This window comes from Elaeis guineensis, chromosome 1, assembly GCF_000442705.2.
Source record: "Elaeis guineensis isolate ETL-2024a chromosome 1, EG11, whole genome shotgun sequence".
In the NCBI taxonomy this organism is placed as follows: domain Eukaryota; kingdom Viridiplantae; phylum Streptophyta; class Magnoliopsida; order Arecales; family Arecaceae; genus Elaeis; species Elaeis guineensis.
In genome coordinates this window covers 171,678,038-171,696,933 of record NC_025993.2, presented here as the reverse complement: position 1 = coordinate 171,696,933, position 18,896 = coordinate 171,678,038, and the positions used below count along the sequence as shown (strand labels likewise).

General features: G+C 41.9%; 1 protein-coding gene across 3 annotated transcripts; it reads left to right on the top strand.

Annotated features, from left to right (window-relative positions):
* The first annotated feature begins 82 nt into the window (after positions 1-82).
* LOC105039577 (vacuolar protein sorting-associated protein 22 homolog 1) lies at positions 83-18,395 on the top strand. 3 transcript variants are annotated; one of them, XM_073248457.1, is made up of 10 exons: positions 83-362; positions 691-859; positions 9,146-9,223; positions 12,437-12,508; positions 12,678-12,788; positions 15,412-15,547; positions 15,781-15,935; positions 16,123-16,230; positions 17,726-17,815; positions 17,920-18,395. In XM_073248457.1, exons 4-10 carry the CDS (start codon positions 12,458-12,460, stop codon positions 18,034-18,036), a joined length of 768 nt encoding a protein of 255 aa, XP_073104558.1. In that variant the 5' UTR covers positions 83-362; positions 691-859; positions 9,146-9,223; positions 12,437-12,457; the 3' UTR covers positions 18,037-18,395. The 3 variants fall into 3 exon arrangements, with proteins under 3 accessions (XP_073104558.1, XP_010914069.1, XP_073104553.1); XM_010915767.4 differs by lacking the exons at positions 691-859; positions 9,146-9,223; XM_073248452.1 differs by lacking the exons at positions 83-362; positions 691-859 and having other exon boundaries at positions 4,330-9,223.
* Positions 18,396-18,896: the final 501 nt, after the last annotated feature.

Genomic DNA, 18,896 nt, shown 5'->3' with positions numbered 1-18,896 from the left:
ACCAAAAGTTTTTCGGCTCGACAATTTGGACCGGAAAATGTCAGGCCGGTCTGATCGCATCGTGTAACCAAAGGTTTCGAAGCACGCCCGTCCCCTCCTCGGCTCCCGTATCGTCTCGTACTCCATCCCCTCGCTCCCGTGCGAATCCCAGATCACCTGTGCGGCAACACCTTTCCATCAACTGTTTCCTGGAAGCCGAGGCGCGGCCTGCGGAGCGAGGCGGCGGCGGCGGTGGAAGACTTCCTCCGCGACCGGCTCGAACGGACCTTCACCTCGATCCGGCGGTGGGGAACTTCCTCCGGTAGGGCCTCTGACGAATCCGACGTCTACTCTGGCCTCAGATCTAAATCTCTGCATCTCAGGTAGATCTCCAATCCTAGCCCTAAGCCATCTCTAGCCCTGGCTTGAACTATTATTTGGTATTATATTTCATATATTGGATCTGTTGATCTGATTTGGATGATTTGCTAAATATCAATTTTAGGAATTTTCAGTTGAATCGATTCAGTTAGACAAACTTGATGATGATCATGTTTGTCAACAATGATGATCGTCTCTTGTGAAAAATAAGGATTTATATTAGTTATGACAGCCGAGTAGTATATGATATTACGGCAGAGCATCCTTCTATCAAACTAGTTACTTGAACACATTTTTTTTCTGTGAATGTCATCGATATCATCAAAGAAGATTTCAGGAAAGAAGGGTCGCGGAAGCGTTTGATTGCGGGACTCGATCGGCCGCAATATAGGAAAGAACGGTAATTAAGATGGGGCGCTGCAAGCATCCATCGAGATTCGGTCGGCAAGCATCGGCCTGCCGGTGACAAGGAGCTGCAGTCGCAGAAGGAGCCGAGGAGGTGAGCAATCTGTTCTGTGAAATCTGTCCTGAACCGGAGGTGCTGGAGCGAGATGATGCAAGAAAAGCTCCCGCGGGAGTTGGCGGAGGCTCACTCCAGCGGGGGCCTCTGACGCTCAATTTTGGTTGAGACCCTCCGATGCTGAAGTTAGATTTTCCGCAATAGGAGGGAAAAGGCGAGCGCAGCTTACCTTTCGGGGATTTCCGAATTACCTTTTTATAGATGGAGTAGAAGTTTTGGAGAGAAAAAAAAGATCGTAAAGAACCTTTTTATCCTTCATTATATTTTTGAGTATGTCTGTTTTTTTTGGCTTTCTGAGTTGGTGAGTAACATCATATTACAGCAAATGGAAGCCATTCCTATTAATGTTATGAGTTGACAGTCTGGGACCATCCTATTTTTAAATGAGATGATGTGATCGAATCGCAGCGAGACTACTCGGGGTCATATCATGGCAAGACGCTTCCCCAATAACCTAATTTAATAGTTGTTTGAGGACTTTGGATCGAGATTATCAGATGCGCCGATCGAACCAAGCATCAGAAGAAAAGGGACCTCCGAATGACCTGCATTTTTGGTATGGCTGATGTGCCACCCCCCAACATATGCCCCCTTACTCCTTGGTCCAAGCTGGGGTCGGACCAAAGAGTACAAACCAACATGCTTCTCCAAAGATACGGATCAGTCTTTTTTTTTTTTTTTAATCAACACGAAGTACTTGTTGTGCGGCTTAGCCATTTTATAATAGCTTCGGTTTACTGATCCCAGTTTTAATACTTGATGAGATCTTGTTTGGTCAGTACTTTGTCGCCCCCATATGTGGCCCAAGCTTGAGCCTTTTGAGCTTGATAGCTTGACATAACTTGGTGTGCAATCCGGTGCCTTCATAATGTTCTGATTTGAAGGTGGTGCACAAGAGTTTGTTGTCAGCATCCCAAATGGGGTGGCCAAATAAAGAGAGGTTGGAACCTAAGTTCGGGCATATCCAAACTTAGTGCCTAGGCTTCATATTCAGGGGTCTTTGCCCCCTCACTGAAGAGTGGGATCTTTGGACAGTGAGTTTCGGCTTCTGCTTTCATAGGTGTACTCTGACCTATCCCGACTTAGTTGGCAATCTTTGGCCCCTCACCGAAGAGTGAGATCTTCGGATAGTGAGTTTCGGCTTCCGCCTTCATGGGCGTACTCTGGCCTACTCCAATCCAATTGACAATCTTCGACCCCTCATTGAAGGGTGAGGTCTTCGGCCAGTGGGTTTCGGTTTTTGTCTTCATGAGCATACTCTGGCCTACTCCGACCCAGCTGGCGACCTTTGGCCCCTCATTGAAAGATGAGATCTTCGACCAGTGGGTTTCGACTTTCGCCTTTGTGGGCGTACTCTGACCCAACTGGCAATCTTTAGTCCCTCACTGAAGAGTGAGATCTTCGGCTAGTGAGTTTCTACTGCTGCCTTCGTGGACGTACTCTGACCTACTCCGATCCAACTGGCGATTTTCAGCCCCTTACTGAAGAGTGAGGTTTTCAGACAGTGGGTTTCGGCTTTCGCTTTCATAGGCGTACTCTGGTCTACTTTGACTCAGCTGGCGATCTTCAGCCCCTCACTAAAGAGTGAGATCTTCGGACAGTGGATTTCGGCTTTCGCCTTCATGAACGTACTCTGGTCTACTCCGACCCAACTGACGATCTTCAATCCCTCACTGAAGGGTAAGGTCTTCGGCTAGTGGGTCTCGGCTTCTGCCTTTAGGGTGTACTTTGGCCTACTCCGATCCAGCTGGCGATCTTTGGCCCCTCACTAAAGAGTAAGATCTTCGACTGGTTGGTTTCGGCTTCCACCTTCGTGGGCATACTCTGGCCTACTCCGATCCAGCTAACGATTTTCAGTCTTTTATTGAAGAGTGAAGTTTTCAGCCAGTGGATTTTGATTTCCACCTTCAGGGCGTACTTTGGCCTACTCCGATCCAACTGGTGATCTTCGGCTCCTCACTAAAGAGTGAGGTCTTCATGCCTCGATCCACTAAGATCTTCAATGGCATTGATTTGTTGAATAATAAGTTTGGCCTTCGGCGGGTCCGGATAGGCAACCTCTCGTTGCTTAGTCGTCGAGGTTCTTTCATCTCAGACAGCTAAGGTCTTCAAGGGCGTTGACTTGTTGAATAACAAGTTCGGCTTTCAGAGGATCTGGATAGGTTGCCCCTCACTGCTTAGCTGCCGAGATCTTAACTTGCTGACCTGCACATAGAAGACAAGAGAACTTGCTAGACCAACTCTGGCTGAGCCTTTCGGTTTTCACATGGAGCTTTGATGAAAAGAAAAGGACAGATGATTAGATTTGTGTTATCCTGGTTTGCCTTTGGTTAGCTTCGTCTTAGCTTTTAGGAGCCTAGTTATGAGAGATTGTCCTCACTTCAATTTTGGGTTTAAGCTTTTGCTAGGTGATCAAGGACCTGTTGCTCTACAAAAAATAGAATAGTGGAAAGGACTTGGTTGCTTATTATCATAGAAATTATTTTTGTTGGAGAGCCCTTGGATTCTGTTTGATTCCTCGTTATTTGCTTTGGCTTAGACTTGAGCTTTGCCTCAGTTTGGGTGTGTTTTTTCTTCAGATTGGTCTGATTCTGGACTTCGAAACTGGAACTGACTTCGAATTGGTCCGAATCTGACTTTGGATCGACCTGATTCAGCCTTGGATTGGATTGATCTAATTTTGGGCTTCGGATCGGCTTGGATCTGACTTCAGATCGGTCTGGATCTGACTTCGGGTTTGTCTGGATCCGACTTCGCATTGTCCTGATTCTGGATTTTGGATCCACCTTAATTTTGATTTCAGCTTCGGTTTTGATTTTAACTTCGGCCTCAGCCTTGATTTGGGTGCTCATAGGTCTGCAGTTTTTTTCAGAAGAAAAAAAAATAAAGTAAAAAACGATGCTTAAGAACCTGTTACAAAAAAAATTTATGTAAGTCTTTTGAAGCTTGCTTTCTCTTCTGATTCGGATTGCATGCCCTCCATTTATTGGACTCAACTGGGAGTGCCTGGGGGGACGTTAACTGATCCATTTGATTTGTGGCGCAACCGATTCACTTGATCTGCAGCCACAACTAATTCATTTGATCTGCGGCTGCAGTTGAGTTTGGCACCGATCATGAATTGATGGATTGTCTATATGACGTTCTCTATAAGTTCTTCCCCATCCTGAAAAGAAAGACAGAAGAACATTTATGTTAAGCAAATCTTGTTGTGAAAAGGTGAGGACAAAAGAGACGGCATTGGGATCAGTTTGAAACCTCATGCATATTTTTACTTTCTCTTTTTCTATTGGTCTCTGACAAACCTTTTCTCCTTTTCTATTTCTCTCTCTTCTCTTAATGCATATTTGAAAAGAGGAGAAGCCATGGGAAGAGAAAGAGGGTCCCTAGAGTGGGAGGAGGCTTTTTCCGAAGATTGGATGTTCTGTCAATTTTATCTTTGGAGACTTAATGCCGTTGAGGTGGCACGACATAATTTCTTTGATAAAACGGTCACTCCTTTCCATGAATAAGTTTGTGTCCTCCCGACTTAAATTATTTGCCCCCCGTTGCTTAAACCTAACTAGGAGAGCTTAAAGGGAGGGGCGCCTCTCGTTTAACGAGGCAAAGCTTGATAGTTGCACAATGTGGACCACCTTGCTTCTTCGGAGAGTCGGCAGAGGGAGTTGGGAGGCCGCCTTCGGTGGCCAACACAGAGCGTAATTTCTAATTAGAGCTTCTGCTGGCGAACGTGCCTTGGGTTAGAATACTTCAAGGGTGCTCTTCACGGTAGCATGACAATAAGTTGTTCGTTCTTTCCTAAAAGTGGATAAAGTGTCCTTCCTTTAGCGTCAATTTATTGTGGCTGAAATCCATCCTGGGCCAGAGGTGCTGGAGCGAGACGACATCCGATGGGTCAATGGCGGCTGGGACAAGATCGCCGCTCCTAAATTGCTTACCTCGGATGCGAGAGTTATAGTAGTGAGCTACTCGATGTTAGTAGGCCGCCATTCTTACTCACGCCTTCTCTCAGACCTCTTCAAGCAGATTCTGGTTGGTTCGAAGCGAGTCTGAATTTTTCTGGTCATTGTAGTTCTCAACTCTCGGAGAAGGAAGCTCGATCTCCACCGGGATGATTGCTTTCGATCTGAAAGAGAGGTTGAAGGGCGTTTCTTCTGTTGGCGTCCTTCGAGTAGCTCGATAAGCCAACTCCGACGAGGGTTTTTCTTGCAGGTCTGGCTGTCGTGGACCCTTCAGACATCATCTCACTCCAGCACCTCCGATTCAAGATGGATTTCAGTCGCAACAGATTGGTGCTAAAGGAAGGACACTTTGCTCACTTTTGGAAAAGAACGAGCAACCCATTGCCATGCTACCACGAAGAGCGCTCTCAAGGTATTCTAACCCAAGGCACATTCGTCAGCAGAAGCTCTGATCAGAAATTACACTCTGCATTAGCCTCTGGAGACGGCCTCACAACCCCCTTTGCCGACTCTCCGAAGAAGTAAGGTGGTTCACGCCGTGCAACTATCAAGCTCTGCCTCGTTAAATGAGAAGCGTCTCTCTTTAAGCTCTCCTGATTAGGCTTAAGCAATGGGGGGCAAATAATTTAAGTCTGGAGAACACAAGTTTATTCATGGGAAGGAGTGACCGTTTTATCAAAGAAACTCTGTTGCGCCACCTCAACGGCATCAAGTCTCCAAAGATAAAATTGACCGAACATCCAATCTTCGGAAGAAGCCTCCTTCCACTCTAGGGACCCTCTTTCTCTTTCCATGGCTTCTTCTCTTTTCAAATATGCATTAAAAGAAGAGAGAGAAAGAGAAAAAGAGAAATGATCTGTCAGAGATCAGTAGGAAAAGAGAAAGTAGAAATATGTAGGGAGTTTCAAATTGATCCTAATGTTGTCTCTTTTGTCCTCACCTTTTCATGATAGGACCTACATATGTTTTGCTATTCGCTTAACATAAATGTTCTTCCCTCTTTCTTATCAAGATAGGGAAGGCCTTCTAGAGAACATCACGTAGACAATCCATCAATTCATGATCACAAATCAAATGAACTCAACTGCAGCTGCAGATCAAGTGAATTAGTTGTGGCCACAAATCAAATGAATCGGTTGCAGCCACAAATCAAATGGATCAGTTAATGTCCCCCAGGCACTCTCGATTGAGTCCAATAAATGGGGGGCATGCAATCCAGATCGAAAGAGAAAGCAAGCTTCAAAAGACTTACATAAAATTTTTTGGTAAGGGGTTCTTAAGCTCTCATTTTTTACTATTTTTTTTTCTTCCGAAAAAAACCGTGGGTCTGTGAGCATCCAAATCAATACTGAGGCCAAAATTAAAATCAAAACTGAGGTCGAAATTAAAATCAAGACCGAAGTCGAAGTCAAAATCAAGATTGAGGCTGAAGTCGAAGTCAAAATCAAGGCTGAGGCTGAAGTCAAAATCAAAGTTAAGGCTGATCCAAAGCTCAGAATCAGGCCAATCCAAAGTCAGATCCAGACAGACTCAAAGTCGTATCTAGGCAGATCCGAAGTCCAGAATCAGATCAATCCGATCTAAAGCCAAATCAGGTTGACCCAAAGTCAGATTCGGACCGATCCAAATTTCGATCCAGGTCAATCCGAAGTCCAAAATCAGATCGATCTAAAGAAAAAAAAAGCCCAAACTAAGGTAAAGCTTAAGTCCAAATCAAAGCAAATAATGAGTCAAACAAGATCCAAGGGCTCTCCAACAAAAATAGCTTCTATGATAATAAGCATCCAAGCCCCTTCCACTATTTCATTTTTTGTAGAGCAATAGGTCCTTAATCACCTAGCAAAAGCTTAAATCCAAAGCTGAAGTGAGGACAACCTCTCATAACTAGGCTCCTGAAGGCTAAGATGAAGCTAACCAAAGGCAAACTAGGGTAACACGAATCTAATTACCTATCCTTTTCTTTTCATCAAAGCTCACTTAATGTGAAAACCGAAAGGCTCAGCAAGAGCTGATTCGGCAAGTTTTCTTATCTTCTGTGTGCAGATCAGCAAGTCAAGACCTCGGTAGCTAAGCAGTAAGGGGCAACCTATCTGAACCCTTCGAATGCCGAACTTGTTATTCAACAAGTCAACTCCCTTGAATATCTTAGCTGTCCGAGATGAAAGGATCTCTATGACTAAACAGTAGGGGCTGCCTATCTAGACCCCCCAAAGGTCGAACTTATTATTCAACAAGTGAATGCCACCGAAGATCTTCGTCGATCGAGGCATGAAGATCTCACTCTTCAATAAGGGACCGAAGATTACCAACTGGGTCAGAGTAGGTTAGAGTACGCCCATGAAGGCGAAAGTTGAAATCCGCTGGTCGAAGACCTCACTCTTCAGTGAAGGGCCAAAGATCACTAGTTGGGTCGAAGGAAGTAGGTCAAAGTACACTTATGAAGGTGGAAGCCGAACCCCGCTGGTCGAAGATCTCATCTTTCAGTGAGGGATCGAAGATCGTCAGCTGGGTCGGAGTAGGTCAGAGTACACCCATGAAGACGGAAGCCAAAATCCACTGTTCGAAGACCTCGCTCTTCAGTGAGGGGCTGAAGATCGTCAGCTGGATCGGAGTAGATCAAAATATGCCTATGAAGGCGGAAGCCGAAACCCACTGTCCGAAAATCTCACTCTTCAATGAGAGGCTGAAGATTGCCAGCTAGATCGGAGTAAATTAGAGTATGCCCATGAAGGCGGGAGGCGAAACTCACTAGCTGAAGACCTTACTCTTCAATGAGGGGTTGAAGATTGCCAGCTGGGTCGAAGTAGATCAGAGTACGTCCACGAAGGTGGAAGTCAAAACGTGCTGGTCAAAGACCTCACCCTTCAGTGAGGGATCGAAAATCGTTAGCTAGGTCGAAGTAGGACACAGTACGCCCTTGAAGGCGAAAGTCGAAACCTGCTGGTCGAAGACCTCATCTTTCAGTGAGGGGTCGAAGATTGTCAGTTGGGTCAGAGTAGGTCAGAGTATGCCCATGAAGGTGGAAGTTGAAATCCACTGTCCGAATATCCCACTCTTTAGTGAGGGGCTAAAGATTGCCAGCTGGGTCGGAGTAGGTTAGAATACGCCCATGAAGACGGAAGCTGAAACTCACTGTCCGAAGACCCCACTCTTTAGTGAGGGAGCAAAGACCCTTGAATATGAAGCTTAGGCGTTAAGTTCGGATATACCCGAACTTAGGCTCCGGCCTATCTTTATTTGGCTATCCTATTAGGGAGGCTGACAACAAACTCCTGTGCACCACCTTCAAAACTGACCATTACAAAGCCATCGGACTGCAAACCAAGTCATGTCAAACCATCAAGCTCAAAAGACTAAAGCTTGGGCCACATATGGGGGCAACAAAGCACTGATCAAACAAGATCCCATCAAGTATTAAAACCGGGATCAGTAAATTGAAGCTATTATAAAACAGTCGAGCCGCACGACAAGTACTTCGTGTTGATCAAAAAAAAAAAGAAAAGAAAAAAGATTGATCTGTGTCTTTGGAGAAGCACGTTGGTTCGTATTCTCTGGTCTGACCCTAGCTCGAGCTAGAGAGTAGGGGGCATATGTTGGGGGGTAGCACATCGGCTATACCAAAGATGCAGGTCATTCGGAGGCCCCTTTTCTTCCGATGCTCGGTTTGATCGATGCATCCAATAACCTCAGTCCGAAGTCCTTAAACAACTATCAAGTCAGACTATTTGGAGGAGCGTCTTGCCATGATATGACCTCGAGTAGTCTCGCTACGATTCGGTCACATCATCTCATTTAAAAATGGGGTAATCCTAGACAAGGAAAACCACGCCTCCCTCAATGTCCCAAACTGTCAACTCATGACATTAATAGGGATGGCCTCCGTTTGCTGTGATGCGACATTACTCACTAACTCAGAAAGCCAAAAGGGGCAGACATGCTCAAAGATATGAAAAGGGGTAAAAAAGTCCTTTACGATCTTTCCTCTCTCTAAGGGTCCCACTCTACTTATAAAAAGATATCCCGGAGATCCCAAAAGGTATGTCTTTGCTCGTTCTTTCTCTCCTGTTGCAGAAAATCTGACTTGAGCATCGGAGGGTCTCTGCCGGAGCTAATTTCGATGGGGTCTTTTCTTGCAAGTCCGGCAGCCGTCAATCTGCCAGACGTCGTCTCGCTCTAGCACCTCCGACCCAGGATGGATTTCAGCCACAACATGTTCGCTGCTCTTTCTTTTCAAATCAAGAAGCGGGTCTTCAAGGGGTTACGGCCAGGTCGGTGTCTGATTTCCTCACATAAACGCCGGCAGACGAGCCGAGCATGCATATAGAAATGTACAGTAGCAAAGGAAGAGCAAGAAAGGGAGCATCAGAGGACTGAAGAGGAGGTAAACTTCTGTAATTCTTCTTCTATCAAATCACAATATTTACGAGCTTTTCCTGAAAGAAAGAATTTCTTTTATTTTTATCTAGTTGGGCGCAGAAAAATTTATGTATGATGAGTTACAACTGGAGCTATGTTGTGGTAACAGCAAGAAGAAGAAGAAGAAAAAAACCCTAGATCTTGAATTGTGTGTATATTTTGTTTACTTTTTTCTTAATCAATTCATGAAATTGTGTCTCCTCTGTGAAAAAAAAATGGATTCCATGCAAGAGCTCGCTAATGGATCTACTGGACCTTCTTTGCAAGAAAGAATGGATATTGACCGCTGAAAGTTCCCATTGAACTAATAGCAATAAGCAATGAGTTTGAATTGTTAACTTAAATAAATAAAGCTACCTATATAATCCTACATTCATTGTATCAATTTGGAGTTGATCAAACGTTTCTTTCATTTTTTTTAGTGATCTGCATGAAAGAGGTTTTGCATTTCTTTAAGAAATGGTACTAGTCAGTTGTATGAATATTTTTGATTAGTTTAGCACAATAATTTCGAACAAAAGAACAACTAAAATCTTAAGTTTATCATCTTAAACATGTCTGTCACGTAAAATGGGAATAGTTCATGGGGTCATTTCCGTGCATGCTTCATAATGTGATTTTTTTTTTTCCTTCATCTTTTTATGAATACAATTGAAGCTTTTGGAGGAATGCTGTTTTTTCAGAGAAACTCATGATTTACTTGTGGATTAGGCTAGTTCTTTTGTCTGATGATTTTTGGCAAATGAATTTGTCGGCCTGTAGCTGGAGATTGCAGTTTTTTCGGTAGAGTCTGTTGACATTAATGGAATTGTGGGATGTCCTTGGTTTGTTATTGACTACGATAAGTAGATATTTGCTGCAGAGATGAAATGGTGATGATGTAAGCTCTATGCAATCTCTGATTATGAAATCCTCTAGTTTTCCAACAGAGTTATTTGATGAAATGCATAGATTGAAACACGCAATTAATAGCTGTTATTCAAATTTGCATGCATGAGGAAGAACTCATTCCACAAGTTCTATTAATTGTTATTGTAGTGGGCCTCTCATCTTTTTCCATCCTTGGAAAATTGTAATTTACTACCAACATTAAGGAGCCTTGAGCTGCCAATTGATGGAGTGCCTTCCGGATGGTCATGGTAAACTGCTAAAATCATGATCAAGAAAAGTGGTCAATCTATTGCTGAAACAAAAAGTTCATTAGATGGAGAGTTGCAGAACTTAATTCAGAAAAGATAATAACTAAAGATGAATAGTGATGAAGATTCTTTGTTCCATCTTGATCAATAGATCTAACTCATGTCATGTTAAATGTGGACTTGTTGAGACTTTAGAACTCAGCACTCATAGTAAACAGACTTGGATAAACGCAAAAGTAAGATTGCACCAAAATTTCTTATTTGCAAGAATGCTTGAAGACCAAGTGTAATAGTTTTTCTCGTGATCCTCACTTGTTATAGAAACTAGTAGACTCCCAATCCTAAATAGTTCCAAGCTTTCTAGTTCGTATATGAGTAGCTATTGTTATCGTAAGGGTAATGATAATCACTTTTTAATTTGACTATGTTTTTTTGGGTCCTTTTCAAGTTTGTGGCATATGAACATAGATGGTAGTGACCTTAGTAAACGACAACATATAGCTTTCAGTATGTTCGTAAAATAGCAAAGAGATGTATAAAACTATTCTTTGGCTCCCTCACTTGCAATCAGTTTGGAATCTCACCACTTATGCAATTAAATCTGTTCCCGCTCCATCTCTTGTTTCATGTGATTACATTCTAGAGTAGTTTTACAATAGGTTTTCTCTTTAGTGATCAATTTTATTATTTAGAAATCATAACTTATTATCTGTTTATAGCTCGCTTTGTAAATATGTGTGCCTCTTTCCTTTTAGTAGTCTACAGGTAGATTTCCCCCCCTCTTTTGGTAAAAGTTTGTAGAAGCACATAAAGAGATGCATCTAAAGGGACTTAATTCTTGTCATGCTGTGACCCTACTTTTATGTGCATTTTCTATGCATCAGATGGCACTTAGTCATTGTGCTTGGTTGCTAGATGGTAACTAGCTGGTGTTTTGCACGCTAAGCTTTTGTTGCGCATATGCTTCTTCCAATGTGCATTTTGTATTCATCTGAGTAGCTTCTTTAGTTTTGCATTTAAAGCTTATAGCAGGGTTTGCCTAATTGGCTCGAATCGGACAGTTCGAGGCATGCTGAACTGTACCAGCGGCTAACCGATGTGATTCAGACGTTCAATTCTGAACGCCAGTGAAAACGAAGCAAGGGAGAAGGAAAGAAAGGAAAAGAGAGAGAAGGGGAGGGAAGGAGAGGGGAAGGCTAGCGCTGGCCTGCCAAGGCCGTTGAAGGGCCACCAAGACTCCGGATCTTTGCGGTCCTCTGCGAGAGAAAGTGAGAAAGTGAGAAGAGAGAGAGAGAGAGAGCGAGAGAGAGGGGAAGGGAGGGGAGAGGAGGGAGGGGAAGATGGCGGGGAGGCCGTCGGAAGTCTGCATTTGAAACAGGGGCAAAGGCCCTCTTTCGTTAGATTTTTTTAAAAATCCAATACAGTAAAATCGATAATGGGTTTGTCGGCTTCACTATGTCAGATTTTTTAGAAATCCAACAAAACAGGGGCTTCGTCCTTGTTTCGAACTTGCGGTGGCCGCGGGTGGTTTTGGGCCATCCGACGGCCTCCCTACTGCCTTTTCCTCTCTTTTTCTCTCTCTCTCCTCAGTTTTTCTCATGGAGGACCATGGAGCCCAGGAGGCCTAGGCGGTCTCCGCAGCCCTCCGGTGGCCACCGTAGGTGTCTCCATCGGCTTTTTGTTTCTTCTATCCCTCTATCTCTCTCTCTCTTTCTCACTCTTTTCCTCCGCGGTTTATCCTCTATTTTCATGTCGGTTCGGGCCCGGTACGGGGCCGTACTGACTTGTAGCACTAGCTGGTCGGCACGGTGCCCGGTTCCGAGTGGGTGATCCTTGGCTTAAAGTCTCATGAGTTGCTTCTTAACATCATCTTGCTAGTCTCTTTTGTTCACATGTGCGATATGCCTTGTCATCCTATTACTATATGTCATAATTTACATAAAAAGTCAGTTACTTTTGTGGAGTTCTTCAGATTAGATTTGGATGTTCTGCACAAATTTCACACAAAGTAATTGAAATACTTTCATTTCTGAATTTAGCACACGTGCTGATTAAGAAGCATGAGGAGAAGGCCTGGAATTTCTGGTTTGCAAAGTGCAGCTGCTGCTCGGGTAAATTTTTAAAATTTCCTCATTATTAGTCCCGCTTTATTTCTTTTGTTGTTTATCTTTCATAAGAGATTGGTTTTTTCCTCCCAATCTAGTCCTCTGGCACTATTGTTGATTTCCAATTCATTTGATAATTCATAGCCACTATTTCTTTTTTAATCAATATTCTTAGGATCAATACCGATTGGTTGGTGAAAATGTAGCCAAGATAAGAACAGATCTCATGAAAGAACAGCTTGCAACATTTCGATCTCAATTAGAAGAATTTGCTCGCAAGCATAAGGTAATAAATTGGCTTTAGTTTATCTTTTCCTTTAGCTTTTTTATGTGATATTGTTGCATGTGTATGTGAATGCTTATGTTTATGCAAGCCTATATGTCTGACTTCTACTGAGGTTTCAGATGAATGGTTCCATTACTTTATTGCTGATTCCCACATCACCTGTGCTTCCAAAATTGAATGACCAGTTGTATGGTTGTGTTTGGATGTTAGTTGCATCAAATATGGCTGGCATTTGAGATAAACATGGCAAGGGGGCTAAAAACAATAGTTTTACAAGAAAATGGGAAAAGACTAAGTGGAGGTTAAGGTAATATCAGATATATGATATATAATCTCTTTCTTAGTGACAAGAATTCCTAGTTGTTTAACAATTACTGCATTGTTAGGAGATGTGTATGAAGAAACAAAACAAATAATAATTTTCTTTGCAAGAAGCATGGAGTCAGTTGACACTTAGCACTTTAAGGAACATGGACCAGAAACCCTTTTTGTGGTCCTTGTGATGCTAATGACATAAATATAATTTCAGGAAAGAGAAACAATAGTATGAATTTTTCCATGATCAATACTTGGTAGAGTTGATTTTAGCCATGATGTCCAGCATGCAGGTAGAAGGTTGGGTACCACAAACAATGTGCACGCTCCATTTTATGCATATCCGGAATTTATGGACAAGTTTTTGCTTCTATATCTATTTCTTCATTTATTTTCAATATGTATAGGTGAAAGAAAATGGAGATAGAGTAATTTATGTTTTTTCAATTCTTAGAGGGAGTGCAATCACTTGTTTGTATATCTTTCAGAACAAGTGCTTACAAAATGTGAAAACCACAGTTGAGATTCATAATGCTAAGTTTACCGTATTGTATATAGTCCTGGTGTCTCTTTGTTATCATGCAGGCTAAGCAAGGGAATATTGTCATGTCCTGGAAGTTTTCAGAGTACATTGCATCATTCATTCCTTTTATCTTCCTATTAAACTATCAATTAACTAAATATCTATCATAATAATATAGGTCGTGGTTTACAATGTACCATTGATTGTGTATTAATTGCATGGTTTGTTGTGCTGCCCCAAATTGCCTGCATACCGAGGGAGGACTAGCACAGTTCCGCCCCTCAGTTTGAGAAACCAGCAATAGAGGGGGAGGGGGAGGGGGAGAAGGAGAGAGGGGAGGAGAGAGGGAGGGAAGGGGAGGGCTAGAGGAGGCTGAAAGAGGGCTTTCACCCCCGAGGGGGTGCTTTTTTTATTTGGGAATTTTTAAGTGAAGTTGCAGGCCTCCTCCAGTCCTTCCCCTCCCTCTCCCTTCCTCCCTCTCTCTCTCTCTCTCTCTCTCTCTCCCTCCCCAACCCCCTCTGCTGGGCCTCCCTTTGTCGGTATCTGCCAGAATGGAATGGCATAGTACCGTACCCGCCAATTGGAATGGGTGCCAGTACTGGTACTGCATGCCTTGATTACTTGTACGATGAACCTTGATAATGCTTGATCTCTCTTGTACAGTGAAGCAACTATTCTTTTTGTGCTGAACAAGGCAATGTTGAAATTTGGAGATGCAATAATTAGTACACTGATTTGCTTGTTCATGTGGGTGGTTCCTAGTCTGAGGATAAGCTTTTACATATTTGCAGCTTGGAGAGTGATCAGTGTGGCCTCCACGAAAGTGGCTGTGTGTAGCATTTGAAAGGTTCTAAGACCCTAAAAAATTTGTTCTTATATCTTGGGTTGGTGTCATTTGTGGGTGGCAATGGTCCTATGGCTATGGTTAGGGTGACAACTTACAACTAGGAGATGCTGGCATTTAATTTAAAGAGGAACTTTCATTTTGCCAGCAAATGAATCATATTATGTTTACCTAATGTGAAGTTGGGTTGGAGATTATGCCTCAGGTGCCATTCCCATCAATCATTTTTTTCCTTGCCTTCTTGAAAAGTTCCACCTCCATTTTCTATCCCATACATGCTACATTCACTGATTTTCCACACTATAGTGCCTACTAAGACCATCTTATACAATCTCGCCAGCTTGATACCTTGTATTTGCTGAAGGTTGCAACACTTAGGGAGACCTTCCTTTAACAGACAAGGCAGTTGCATTGAAAGGATAATATTCAATCAAAGGAGGTTTTAGGATTTTGTAACCTAGATCATGTATATAATGGTTGAGAAAATAAACAATACATGCTTTAATCATGTTCTGTCATGAATATTCCAACTGGAAACCAGGATTTTGGCATTCTTATTCTAAATTTGTCGATTTCACTCCGTAATCAAGGTAACGGGCTTTGTTGACGTGGTTGTTTGAATGAACTTGCAAGAGCTATGACTTAGTACAGAGAGCCAAAAATTCAAACAGGTTGTAAATTTTTATTTAATATAATGATACTGTGTTGATACTTAACAAGTTAATGATTGGGATCGAAATAATTCATCATGCTTTGTTTTGCCTTTCCCAGCCTAGCATTCATTGTTGATGATCATATGCTGCCCGTTATTTCAGGAGAATGAACTTTTCCGAGTTGCCTATATATTCAAATGTGAAAATGCTTAAAGCATTAAATTGGATGTCGGGATTTCCTATATATATTTGTACACACACATGTACTAATTTCTTCGGGCAGTGCAGAATGACATCCGTAAAAACCCTACATTCAGAACACAGTTCCATGAGATGTGTGCTAAAGTTGGAGTGGATCCCCTAGCTTCTAACAAAGGATTTTGGGCGGAGTTGTTAGGGATTGGCGACTTCTACTATGAGCTTGGTTGGTATTAGTCCCTATCTTCATGTTTCTTGGAATCATTGTTTTCTTTAGCACTTCATGTTTCAGGAGAATGAAAAAGTTGCATTGTTTCTTGGATGTTTCTTTAGCACTCATACATATAGAATTATTGTTTATTCATTGTGAATCTTAGACTGCAAAAGTTGCATATTTATGTATCATATTTGACTTTTTGCATCCAGTTTCCATTCTAATTAGCCAGTTTGATGAGGCAGGGGTTCAGATAGTTGAGATTTGTTTGGCAACCAGATCACACAATGGAGGTTTGATCAACTTGCAGGAGCTCTGCAGTCTTCTGTGTCAGAGACGAAAAACTGCTCGTGAAGCAGTATCTGAGGATGACTGCTTGCGTGCTATAAGTAAGTTAAAGGTATTAAACAGAAGATTTACTGTCTATACTATCTGTGTGATGAAGCATTTTTCGGAGACTGGAAAACAATTCTCTTTTTTTAAGCATCACTTTTTACAACTTAAATTAAAGTAGATCCTGATGATCTTCTTCCACGACGTGTATTTTCACATTAGGTGGTTTTGATGCTTGATATATGAACTTTCAGGCCCTGGGTAGTGGCTTTGAAGTAATTACTGTTGGGAAGAAAAAGCTTGTCCGATCAGTTCCTACTGAGTTGAACAAAGATCACAATGAAATTCTTGAAGTGGCTCAGGTATTTTTTTTTGTTTTCCAAGTACTTTTGCTAGTATATAATTATCCTGTTAAACTCTTGTGGTATATTTTTAAAGCTATGAATTGGATTTCATGGGGCTCTAGGGGATGTTGAGATGCTTTTTTGTTGCATACGTGTACATCTCTTTAACACCCCCTCTCAACTTATACTTTGTCGTTTGTGGTTTTCTTACCTCCTGGCCTTGGAGTTGTTAAACCTTTCCAGTCATTTTTCTCTTTGGACTGACTTCAACTAGTTGCTTATTACCTATAACGAAAAGAAGCAATGAAAGAAAGGAGGGGCAAAAGAAAACAATGATAGAAAGGAAATGCAGATGCGATCGTCCTTGAAGCAAATAAATTGTCCAGGCTATTGTAGAATAAAGACTTGAATAGGGACCTGAATAAGTCATCTGTTCCAGATTCTGGTTGAGCATTTGTAACAAACCAAGTTTGATTGTTTAATGATTTCTTTTTGTCCAGAGTATAGTGTTTTTCTGGCAAACAAAATTGAGAAATTGATCGTCATTGCCATCTTAAAATTTCTAGTGGTAAGTTTTGGGTATCAGATCTGTTGGAATTTAACTAATGCCATATTGGCCCCTCAACATATTGAGAGAAGAATTGTGGTATTTTCAATGTTATGTTGGCATGGTGTGAGAATTTTCATCTACATGTGTGGAAGATCTGGATCTTCTGAGTTTAATTTGAACTAGGCTCTACTAAACACAATATTGTCGTTACTGAGAGAGTTGATGGGCAGGTGTGCACTAACCGATTGTTCACATCTTCTTCATGTGCTAATTCATAAGTTCTAAATATTCCATTTACGTGCTCAAAAGGTTGATGGAATGTACTTCGGATGCTTGGAAGTGTCCTATTGCAAAAATCCTAATCAACAGGGACTTTGGTAGAATGAATGGATTCTTCTCAGTCTGGTCGGAAGCATTAAATCCTGTGTCTGTGTGGGCTTTTAATGGGTTCATCTCATATGTACCAAAAAAAAAAAAAGGGTTCATCTAATCAATGGTCAACAATCTTCCTTAAGAACTGTTTTAATGGGTTTGTTATATCAAAGATGTCACCTAATTTCCTACTCTGCATCTTTTGTTCTCAAATCTTATGATTCTTATAATTCAAATCAAAAATTAACTTAATTTGCATTTTCTGTTGATGTTGTCCTATCATTTGTCTCTTCAGGTGTGCAGCGAAAGTAATTGTCAACCTTTTAGCATATAATATCCCATTTTGATTCTATGCTTGCTTCAGAATCATTGTTATGTCCATCGTTCGCTAATGATATGATTCAGAATCGTTGTTTGTGGTTGATTGTAATGCATGGATAAGAAGTTGATATATCATAATGTTATTGGCTGCACTTCAAAATATGTAATGCATGGATAAGAAGTTGATATATCATAATGTTATTGGCTGCACTTCAAAATATGTAACCTGTCATCTGTGGCTGTTGTCATGAAGTTTGTATGCTTATGTAGGCCCAAGGCTATGTGATGGTGGAGGAGATCGAGAAGCGACTTTCGTGGCCCTCTGGTCGTGCAATCGATGCCCTCGAAACTTTACTAGAAGTGAGCACTGCTTCGATAGATTGACTGAGTCCTGTTATTTTCATTTTTCCCTGCCTAGTTATTTATGATGACTCCTTATCATATGTACTGTCAAATCAAAACAGGAAGGTCTTGCCATGATTGATGATGGTCATAGAGATGGAAAGCGCCGGTATTGGTTTCCTTGTGTAGCTCCCATTTCTGCAGCTTTGGGAGCTGACGGGTTGAGATCATCCTCATAGTTGATGCCAAGACAAGTCGTACTAGGGGGTGTTGGACCGCGATGTTCTGTCGCGAAGTTCATGCGCACCTAGACAACCTGAGGTTGTGGGTTCCACAATTCTTTTCAGTATCTTGGACCGAATGTGTCGGGGGAAAGAAAAAGGAAAAGGGGAAAAGGGTCGGTTTTTTGACCGCTTGTTGTTGTCCGGACTCTGGTTGTTTGCGTTGAATGTATTAGTTTTAAACTTTGCATATAAGAACTGATGATGATTCTGTAACATTGGACCACTTTCAATAGTTTTATGTCGGGAACGTTCTTTGTATTTCTTGGCTGCGCTGCCAGTTTATTAAGGGATTATAGTCATGTTGTCTTCCTTGATCTCGAAATGTGTTCTAATTTATGTCTATCTTATCCATAATTTCATATCTTATAGTGTGCGCAGAGCATAGTTTGTGGACTAAAATAAATGAAGGGATAAAAAGATAAAATTTTGTTCACAGATTTTAACCATCAAAAAGTCTTAAGAAGAGCCATGTAAAAGTTCGCCTTGCATTTCTTTCTGCTAGCTCGTCGAGATGCACATTAAGGAAAGGAAAATAAAATAAAATAAAATAATGAAAACAAAAGAAATCAGAGGAAAAATTTCCATCAAGCTCAGAATTCCGGTCGATTCCCAGGGATGCATGTAAGTGGCTGGTTGACGACGCCCCCGCTCCCCGCCCTTGCCCTCCTCACTTCTCTACTACCGCCTTCATTTCTCTGAATGTATGCAAGTGGCTGGTTTTCTCAATAAGGGCTGGAGTCCAGACACTGGCTCAGATTTTTGGGGCTGATTTAGTGGATAGAATGCTCGCTATCGCTGTTCTTATCCATCCTAAT